This window comes from Acanthopagrus latus, chromosome 13, assembly GCF_904848185.1.
Source record: "Acanthopagrus latus isolate v.2019 chromosome 13, fAcaLat1.1, whole genome shotgun sequence".
Taxonomy (NCBI): Eukaryota; Metazoa; Chordata; class Actinopteri; order Spariformes; family Sparidae; genus Acanthopagrus; species Acanthopagrus latus.
In genome coordinates, this window is record NC_051051.1 from 22,542,203 (window position 1) to 22,553,407 (window position 11,205).

At 37.4% G+C, this 11,205-nt stretch overlaps 1 protein-coding gene across 1 annotated transcript; it reads left to right on the plus strand.

Moving 5' to 3' along the window:
- Positions 1-3,195: 3,195 nt before the first annotated feature.
- On the plus strand, positions 3,196-10,762 carry slc22a5 (solute carrier family 22 member 5). Its single transcript, XM_037119635.1, has 10 exons — positions 3,196-3,915; positions 4,015-4,118; positions 6,395-6,549; positions 6,707-6,878; positions 6,983-7,109; positions 7,292-7,380; positions 7,589-7,803; positions 9,517-9,699; positions 9,821-9,956; positions 10,332-10,762. The coding sequence occupies exons 1-10, from the start codon at positions 3,526-3,528 to the stop codon at positions 10,435-10,437; spliced, it is 1,677 nt and encodes a 558-aa protein (XP_036975530.1). The 5' UTR covers positions 3,196-3,525; the 3' UTR covers positions 10,438-10,762.
- Positions 10,763-11,205: the final 443 nt, after the last annotated feature.

The following is an 11,205-nucleotide window of genomic DNA, read 5'->3' on the forward strand; positions in this document are numbered from 1 at the left end:
GTCCTTTCCCTGAGTATTTGAAACAAAATACTGTTTCCGCCAGCTCCAATGTGTATCAGTGCTTTCAGCTGTAACAAACATCCATATAACAAGTTAAAAACAAGCTAAACTAAAATGGTCAGAAAAGAAGAACATGCAACGGTTTGGCAAAACTCAGCTGACACTACTCAGCCAATCAAATCTGAAAAATTTCAAAATGAGTATCAGTTAGGAGGTAGATATATTTCTCCTTTTTTAAAAATGATTTTTTTTTTTTTAAAAAATATTTGTTTTATTTAGTTAACAGTGTTTGAAAAATGAGGTGAAGATTTAGTCCTTGAGTCCGGCTCCCTTTGGAGCTGTTTAGGCCAAGCTCAGGACCCTCACAGTCTGAGGAATGGAGCTGCTCCGTAGTCTGGTGGAACAGCAGCAGATGCGTCTGTACCTTTGGGGTGGGTGTTGTCTTTCAGTATCCTTCAGCCTCTGCGCAGACATCTCACTTTGTCGATGCTGCTGATGCTCTGCAGATGCGGCACCAGTGATGTTCTGGGTGGTTTTTATCACCCTCGGTAGAGCACTCCTGTCCTGACCGTGCACAGACTACATACTACTTTGTGATGTCTCCCATTAGGATGCTTTCTATCGCTTCTTGTATGACTCATATATGAATCCAGTGAAGTTTATGAAAAGCGGCATTTCTGAAGCAGCACTACCAGAGACAGCACAGAGCCTGTTTTGAGCAAACGTAAATAAGAACGGAGAACGCAGGAAACAAAATATTTCATATGATACTGAATCATAACACAAATTAGTAACCGTGACACTCTGAACCTTTGCTAATGTTCGCTAATTTGACTTCTTTGAGTTTGAATTTTCATCTCTGTTGGGAAGGGATGCTGATAGTGTCCCCCCTATTAACATTTCAAAAAACACCCACTGGGGTTGTCAGTCTCATCACCTAACTCAGTTTCCCAAAACATTGTAAAATGCACCTAACACCTGATAAATACATCAACAAAAGACGATGTGAAAGTAAGTTATTTGCAGTGATTCCTTCAGCCAATGCAGTTCATAAGCCACAGGTCTTATGTTGGATAATAAGTCATCTTAATCCGTCTTAATTAAGGTAACACTTATTGTGTTTGGCTGTAGATTGTAGTAATAATACATAATCTTGACCATGTAAAATATGTGTAGAAGACTAGTCTCCACACCGTCACAACTTCAGAGAATGTCTATAAGAGTGTGTTTTAATAGGATGGAGAAATCCACACAGTAAACTGCTGTTTGTCAGGACTGCCATGTGATTATAACTTGGTTAGAATAAATCATTTAAGCTGATTATCCACTTATGAGAAACTTAGTTTGGATACAGTCACTAACTTACTCCAATATTAAACCTACAGCAGCATGTGAGCATCTTTAGTATCAGGTAACTTTTGTTTTTATCAGTAGAGCTTTGATGAGTTTCTTCTTAAAGCCATCATCACTGATGAAAGACCACAGGAGACGACGATCCTTGATCATGTCTTTAATCACCACTTTCCTTTATGTCCGCCGATTATCTTCCTGAAAGGTACTTTATGTATTCATTAGTAGATTATTAATGTGTCAGCTGGTAAGGGCTTACATTAACTATTTTATACACTGTAAGGAAGATCAATCCATAATAAGATATAAAAATGTACTAATTGATTTATATTTTGTATTTATAATTTGAATCTGCAAAGTAACTTGTGGCTAATGTTGGCAACTATATATTGTGAAGTAAAAAGTACCGAGGTGGCTGCCAAAACATAGTGGAGCAGAAGTATGTAAGATAGAAGTATTCTAAGTACAAGTACCTAAAAATCGCACTTAAGTAACTTCATGTATAGTTAAATTCCACTACCGACTATAAGCATGATTTGAAGAGTGCTCTAAAAAGTACCCAAAAGTTATTATTGAGTAAAAATAAAGATATCTTGTTAAAATATCACTTTGGTAAAACTGAAAGTCATCCATACAAATACTGTGTGAGTAGAAGTCTTTAAGTGTTTAAGTATAAAGATTAACTGGGAATAGATTAAAAGTAAATGTAAATGTAATGTTATCATCCTGGACAATAATTAGCTCTTTTTTTCAGCATTGTTTTGATTGTCAGATTCACTTTTTGGTTTTGTCTGCATGCCAATTAAATATTAATTTGAATGTCAAATTTGCTACCTTGGCTCTAGTATCTAGTAACTAAAGTTATCAAACTAACCTAGTGGGGTAAAAAGTACAAGATTTGTCTCCAAAATCTATGAAAGTGGAAGCATAGTAGTAGCAGAAAATGTAAATACTCATACTTCAAAATGATATACTTAAGCAGTGTTGTAAAAAGTACCCAAGAGTCAGATTTTTACCTGAGGAAAAATAAAGATATCATGTTAGAATGTTACAGTGGTAAAAAAAGGGATGCACAGAAATAGTGAGTCTTAAAGTATCTGATATTAAGTGTACTCAAGTATTCAAAACATTTTCATGTGCAAATAAATGTATTTAAATGTTTTTATTTGATCTATAATTAAATGTTTGATTAACACTTTCCTCTGTTTATCAGAATTAGTTTTTTTTAATGAATGATGATAAAATACATTTATTTGAAAATTCACTACTTTGGCTCTGATGTGACTGTGACTAGTAACTACGGTTATCAAATGAATGAAGAGGAGTAAAACATGTCCCTCCAAAATTTAGCGAAGTGGAAGTAAATGCAACGTAACGTAAATACTCAAGTAAAGTAATGAGTACAAGTAACTTATGCACAGCACCTGAGTATATGTACTCAGATACATTCTATCACTAGAATTGAACATGTTTATGCAACAGGCTCAGTTGTGTGTGTTTTTTAGTAAATAAGCCCATTTAGCAGTTTATTCCAAATTCAGCTGAATGAACATGCTCATTTTAGGATTTAAAGCCTTCATACAGGACTGCTGCATACAGGCCTCTTTCCTCTGCAGTGTGGCTTAATAGTCCAATGGGACTCTACTAACTCGCTACTTAGCAACATTTAGAGTACAAGCACGTGCACGACTTTGGGGTATTTAAAAGTGTGGAATGTTGTTTAGAGAAAATGCCACTTTGACCACAGTGGTGGTGCGCTGGGGGTTGGGGGGGGCTGGTGGGCTGGACAGATTGGCCACTCAGAAACTTTTGATCATTTTTCTTTCAGTTAATCAAATAAAGTCAAATCAGTGATGAGAGGTGTTCCATTCATTAATCTCAGATGAATTGTTTCCCTGTCTGCTCATACATTGAGAGACAGTGGATCAAGGAGTCTTTCGGATCAAAGAGTCGTCACCCCTGAAAAGGAGGTTAAATACTCACTGGGGACTGTCTTTTCAATTGTGTCTACGTTCCTCCGAGGGGACCAGCTCAGTCTACCCCACTGAGAGCTCGACCAGACCACTCTGGTACTAAGCTGAGGACTTTAAGAGGGATACCACGTCTCATACTCTGAGGAATTTCAGAGGATCTTTTACTCCCTTGAGAGCAGGGAGTAATTTTTTTTTATAGAGAATGGGAGATTATGATGAAGACACAGCATTCCTCGGACAGACTGGTCCTTATTTCTGGGCCAAATTCTTCTTCCTGAACACAGTTTTCGTCTCAACTGGATTCAATGGACTCTACATGGTGTTCATTGGGGCGGCTCCGAAGCACCATTGTCTCATTCCAGACGTTAATTTAACTGAGGAGTGGAGAAACGCCATCATTCCTGTCACGTTGGTGAATGGTGAGGAGGTGCAGAGCCAGTGCAGCAGATACAGGCTGGATGTGGTAGGAAATCTCTCTGCTGAGGGATACGTTCCTGGAAGGGATGTCAACCTCACAAGCCTGCAGCAGGAGGGATGTCTGAATGGATGGAACTACAGCAAAGAGATCTACCAGTCCAACATAGTCACTGAGGTTAGTGTGAGAGTGCATGTGTGTCTTCATTGTGAGCAGAAATTTTAGTATTTTAGTCTTTTGTTTGAAACACGTATCATATTCCTGTCTCCTTCACAGTGGGACCTTGTGTGTGACAACCAGTGGAAAGTTCCCTTTGCATCCTCAACTCTCTTTGTCGGATACCTCTTCGGGTCCCTAATCTCAGGCCAGCTTTCTGACAGGTATTTCTCTCCTTTTGTTTTGTTTTTTTTTTCCAAACACATCATAAATGTGTAGTGAGACTAAACTGTTTATATCATTCATGAACATATGCTAAAAGTTTGCTTGTAAAAACAGAAAATGATCAATAGAGTAAGTGAGGATTTTAGAAAGTTTTGAATGTTCCTGCAGGCTTGAACCTGATGAACCTGATGTCATTATCATGACAACAGCTCCATCTACTGTTGAAGTTGAAGAGAGGAGTTGTACTTCTACTGAAGTCTTAAATTAAAACATTGTATTTAATGATCTGGGATTACAGAGCGGGATTGAGCCAGTTGTAGTGTACCAAGAAGAGATCCTGAATTGACAAACTTGTTTAATACTGATGATCGGTGTTGTTATCATTTGTACTTGGATGACAACAGGGAACATTTATGAAAGGAGTTTCAAATTATCGCCACATGAGACCACACAATCTTGTCCTTAGTGGTGCTGTAACTGTTCTTTGTTGTGGTTATTTGATCAGATTTAGAATTCAATTGTTACTTGGTAGTTTAGCAGTGTCTGTGGAGTATTGGTTGTGCATCTAGCCAACAGAATCCAAGTGCAATTATCTTGATCAGAAGACATTTAACTCAGCAGTGTTTTTCAAATGTACCCAAAAGCCTCTTGCAATATCAAATTAAAATGTTCCTTTTTTTTTTACCCATACTATTAGCACTTGACTTTAAATGTGCTTAAGTATCAACAGTATGAGTAAATGCAAAATAATCCATATATTTAGGTGGAAGTATATACTATGGACTAACTATTGCTCTGGCTCATTATCAGATCTGATACTCTTTTCCCTTTCAGCTTTTAGAGTTTTTTATTTGACTGCAGATAAAAAAATAAATAAATCAGTCTTGGGCTCTGATCCAGCATGCAATCTGCAAAGCAACTAGTAAATAAAGCTGTCAAATGAATGTAGCGAAGTAAAAAGTATGTATTTGCCATGCAAAAGTAGTAGAGTAGGAACAAATTAGCAGAAAATGAAATGGGAATACTCAAGTAAAGCACAAGTGCCTCACAACTGTAGTTAAGTACAGCATTTGATCACAGCCAAATGCAAATTAGCTTGATCAATCAGATATCAGAAGAAGCTCATTATTAAGTGTGCCCTAAGTAGTGGCAGAGTTTAAAGTATCTGATGTTTGCTGAGTTCCACTCTGACAGACAGTTGTGCACCTCTGACAGTAGAACAGCAGGGGGCTCAGGACACTGTGGCCTGGTGCACACGTGTGTTCAACTGTTTTGCAGCTGTGAAAACTGTGCTTCAAAGATTGAGAAGGAGGGAGCAATGTGTCTCAGAACTATTGGAGCATTGGCTCACGTTGAGGAGTTAAAGCTTCTAAAGAGTAAACCTGCAAATCATTAACCCCTGACATTTGTGACAGTCTGACACGTTGCATGACTTTATTTTTCTTGACTTGCTCATTTAAAGGTTATAGAATTATGCAATAAAACAATACATGTGAATTTGCGTGTTGATGGAGTAGCATGAGCTTCAAGTATACACAACGATCCAAACTGCATATTTTCATGTGCATATAGATGATGCTGAAAGTTATTGTATGGGCTTATAACCTGTCTTTTTTAAGCAAAAACAGACACTTTACAATGCGGATACGTTGATTAACATTAGTTAAAAGTTTAATATCATTTTATAATCATCATTGTTGTCACTGTTACTCAAATCCTTGTATATTATCAAATAATGTGTAAACACCATAATTAACATGAACACATTAAGTAACTGTTAATTAACTTATGTTAATCAATGTAGCCTTACATCTAAGTTACCCACAGATTCTTGTTTCTTGCAGGGGGGAGGCAAAAGAATTGGGTGAATACAGATTCATTTAAAAAAAAAAGGTTTGGCTCTGTAATCCAACACATTGCATTTAAAATCAAACGTCTATGAGGGTAAAGTGTGACCCCTAAACTTGAATTTGAGCATGTTTAAAAATCCACAACACTTTAATCAACAGTGACTTTATACACATATGGCAATCCACCAATTTTAAGAGACAGATAATGTTGAACAAGATTAATCTCAACTTTATTAAACTTAATGCATATGTAATATATACTGTAATAAATATAACGGTGCTCTTTACTTGTCACTTGTTTTGTTGTCTTTTTGGGTTCAGTCTGGGCTTCAGCAAGTCAAACAAACAAGTAGTTGGACTGACGTTACGTGGCCAGTCATGTACGATTTCTCACTGTCTTTGATATGCAATTCTTTTCTATTCAGATTTGGAAGGAAGAAGGTTATTTTCATCTCTATTGCGGCCCAGTGTGTCTCGGTCCTGCTCCAGTCCTTCTCTCAGTCATGGAGGACATTTTGCATCATGTTCCTCTTTGTTGGAGCCTCTCAGATTTCCCTCTATATCTCTGCATTTGTACTAGGTATGAATTGATCTTTTATCATACATTTGCATTTATGCTTCTATCTATCTATCTATTAAGTTATATTTCTAAATTGCAAACCCCTCCTCAACCTTGTCAGCTACATAAATGAAATACTTTGATTCCTTATTAAACATTTATATTTTATCTTGGACAGGAACGGAGGTGTTGAGTAAAACCATGCGAGTGATCTTCACAAGTCTTGGGGCTTTTCTTTTCTATTGCATTGGATACATGACGCTACCCTGGATTGCATATGGCATCAGAGAATGGAGGACTCTTCTTGCTGTTCTGTCCATGACTGCTGTGGTCTACATCCCATTGTGGTGGTATGTTCCCGCTGGATTTTGAATCTAATATTGGGTGCACGAATATAACGGTCCCATTTTCAGCATGTGCAGTTTAACATGGTAAATCTGAATTGATTGCGCAGGTTCATCCCAGAGTCTCCTCGCTGGCTGATCACTCAGGGACGAGTGGAAGAAGCTGAGGCCATAGTGAGAGAAGCTGCAAGGAAAAATAAAGTGGAGGCGCCGGCAGTCATTTTTAAAGAGTCCGAGGTGAGTTCAGCCCATGCTGACTTGTTACTCTTTATACCAGTGTTGTCACGATACTATCATTTCTAATGTTGATACAATACCTCGAAAAATACAAATATTCAATACCATGTTGGATGCCACAGGGAAAAAACAGGCCAGTGTAACCAAATTAATCCTCTTGTTTGCATTGGTTTAACTTACAGACAACGCCTCTATTAAGGACGTACACCATGCTTGATATTCTGAAATCCAAGAACATCAGATGCATCACACTGATGTGTCTTATTCTGTGGTAAGTGGTTGTTTTTCCTATCATTCACAATTCAAACTTTTGGAATTATCAACGAGATAGACGCCTGTTTATATGAACGCACCAAGCATATCTCGACAACAATGTATTTCAAGGGAAAATATTCAATAACATCCCAGGGCCTTTAATTGATAATACAAACATGCACCATTAACTCCGGTTGTCTTTTCTTTTTCTTTTTTCTTTTCAGGATGGCAATAAACATTGGCTATTTTGGATTATCCCTGAACACTTCCAACCTCAGTGGCAACCCATTCATGAACTGTTTTTTATCAGCTACTACGGAAGTCCCTGCCTATGTTGTTTCTACTTGGCTGCTGAGGAAATGTCCAAGAAGAGCACTGCTGTCATCGTTCCTCTTCATCGGAGGAGGAGTTCTTCTTCTCATCCAGTTCATCCCTGATAGTAAGACTTCCTCTTCTTTTATGTTAAAGTGCATCTTGACAACACCCACATTTTGCATGATAACAGCCTATACTGCAACTGAAACGGTAATGGATGAGAAGCACTCATTGATACAAATCAAACACTTTTTTCACGTACGTTATTTGCCGCTAGTGGTATCTAGCCATGTAGATGTTTCTATTTAACTGCCACTGAACTTCTAATATCGAAAAATATAGAGATAAGCAACATCTCTTCCTAAAATAGTTTCATGTTACTCTGGATAATCCACAGGACACTGTTCGTATATAAAGACTAATGTTTTATGGTAGAAAGCTAAAAAAAAGTGTTAAGTAGGAGTTTTCAGTGTTGGAATCAGTCCAACACAGTTGCATACAGCATGGCTGCAGTTTAATCCTTTTGGACAACTAGGGCGTCAAGGTCCAAGTCCACTAGGCTGTAAACATTACAGAAAAGATTCCTAGAGATAGTTCCTTTTTGTAATCCTTTTTAATAAGTCTTATTCATAGAGACATCCCGCTCTGACAATATATTAATTAAATATATTTGTAATTTGGGTGAGCTAAATCTTTAAAATCTGTTGTTTCCAATTTTATATTTGTGCCAATGTTTGAAAATACATTTTATATCTTTGTGATCTTTATCCAGTCCTAAATCTCATCTTTCCTATTTTTTTTTGGTTCAATATATACATTTTTGCATTCCTGGACAGGGTTTTCCCTAGAATTAGCCTTTAACTGAGTTTTTATATAGAAGGCTGTACAGATATACGTACCAAAGTATGATGCAACATACTTAAGAAATGTGATTAAGTTAAGTGTCTATGCTGCTGACTGTACAACTCAGGTCTGTCCCCTGAGGATTATGCACAGTGTGAAGTTCACAGACGTGACGAATATATAAGTACATAATTGTGGTATGTTATGCTGAAGTGCTTAACATACCCTCCAGGTATAGGAAGAAAATGAACGTTGTGCTGCAGTGTTGGATGGCAATAAATGTGTAATGCACGTGTTTCATCACATGCCACTTATGGAGCTACATTAAACACAGCCATGTGAGCTAAGCAACTTCACCCTTCTACCCCCAACCAAACGACACATATTTGTATTTTTCACGGTTTTTCATCTGTTCAACATTCATTCCCAGCGTGTCAAATACAGCAGCTTCGTCAGTCACTTTACACGTCTGAGTCTGAGGCTGCAGGTACTCCTCTAGTGTCACCTCTAGTGGCACTGCTCTTGTTCAGTAGTAAAGAGCGAGAAAAGGCTGTGTCAGAGGGTGCTGAGGGTGTTTGGATGAGTCACCTTCCTTCCAGAGAAAATATGTTAACAGTGACTTGTTTTCAAGTCAAGTTACAAAGACAAGTGAACATACGTAAGTGACATAACGTATGTCACTTCCATATGACACTGAATGCAATTTTAATCCAGATTATAATCCTTTCCAATAACTTAACCAAGTAGTTTTTTGGTGCCTTAAAGTCATTATATGTTTGTCAGCAAGCTGTATTTTGAAAGCATAAACACAAGTTGCATATTATGTTGTATTTCTAACTTGGCTGCAGAGCCCTTCACATGAAAAACTGGTGCGAAAGGGTTAAGCCATTCTGTCATGAACAAGACCCCGTGAGGATTAAAACTGGTCGCTGTTTTAACCAACATGCCAGACTACATGAAGCTAACTTTGAAAAAATACCTCTGTCCTCTTTAGCACTCCAGCACGTTGCTCTGGCCTTGGAAATGACTGGGAAGTTCGGCTTCACCATGGCCTTCAGCATCGTCTACATCTACACTGCAGAGATTTACCCGACTGTTCTCAGAAACGTCGGCATGGGAATGTGCTCCTCTGCTGCTCGCATTGGCAGCATCACAGCTCCTTATGTCATCTATTTAGGTATGTCAAAGCCCGCACAGGATAATATCAGTGATATGTACAAATGTAAGAAATGTCCATCTATTTTCCAGTAAAGGTTTTGTCATTTTCTCATGTAAATTCTTTACTTTGTTATTTACAGGTACTTATAATAAGATCCTGCCTTATCTTCTCATGGGAAGTCTCACAATTGCCTCCTCTGTGGTGAACTTCTTCCTCCCGGAGACCTTCAATAGAGATCTTCCAGAAACAGTGGAGCAAATGCAAGAATGCCAGGGGTAGGTACACTTTCACTCAGGTTACTGGCGTTCACATATTTTTCAAGTCACCATAAAAACATTGTTTTAAAGCACACTTGATTGGATTAGATTAGATTAGATAAGATGAACTCGCTTCCCCCAGTCACGTAAGAACTGGATGCACAGACATTACGTTACAGTGGTCATTGTATTGTGCTGATGCACATCATGATTATTTCAATAAGAGAGAATTTAAAAAGCAGAGATATGCTTAGTTTTTACCAGTCAAAATGAAAGCACAATGAAAGAACAAAAGAAACGTAGAAAATATACACAAATAAACTGCCTTTTATTTATCAGTGGCAGCTTTGTTGCTCATTTGCAATTCTGACGTGGTGTTCCTTTTAATTACAGGTTGTGCAACGGACCCAAAAAGAAGAAATATGTAGAAAATGGAGTAAGTGGCAACCCATCCACACAACTTGAGACCAAATCTAATTTGCAAGCTCTCACTCCATAGATTTTTTTTTTTTTTATCAATGCTCTCGCTTCACTTTTAAATGGAAATAAGTGAAACAAAAACATTTCTGTTGCTTGAAGCTCATGATCTGAAATGTGAACATAAATTCCAAAACATGCACAGTGGGATCCACATGACCACTGCCCCAAAATGTCTTTTGTTTAGAAAAAAAGAAAAAAGAAAAAAAAGAAAAAAAGAATTTTGTACTCATATGATAATGGATAATTTTTTGATCTTCAAATTTTTGTATGAAACTGAAACACAATTTTCTAATTTCTGTCTTACAATATGTGTAATTAAAATATGAACATTTGAACTCTTCTCATACAGTCTGAGTTGTTTTTGTCTTTCAAAAAACAAATCCTAAATGAATATGGATATCTGTGTGTTATTAATGGGCAAGGTCTTTTCATTTTTGGGCATTTTGGAAGCACTTAAGAAAATGTTACAGCTCTCAGGACCATCCTGTAAATATGTGGCTTCAGTCAGCAGCCGGCGAGCTTAGCTTAGTATAAAGACTGGAACATGAAGCAGTAGGAAATGTTCAGTTTTCATTAGCCTGTGTTAGAGGAAAATTTTGTCATGGCGGCAACCCTAAAGGCTTCTTGACCCAACTGAATATGTCCAGATGATTGTGAAAGGGTGAAACATTTTGGAGTAATGTGGATTCTGTTAGATATACTGAATCATGTCTGTAAAGACAGTTTTTCAGTTATACTGGTTATATATCGCAACACATGAATCATGTGACTGCATATGTATTTTAGT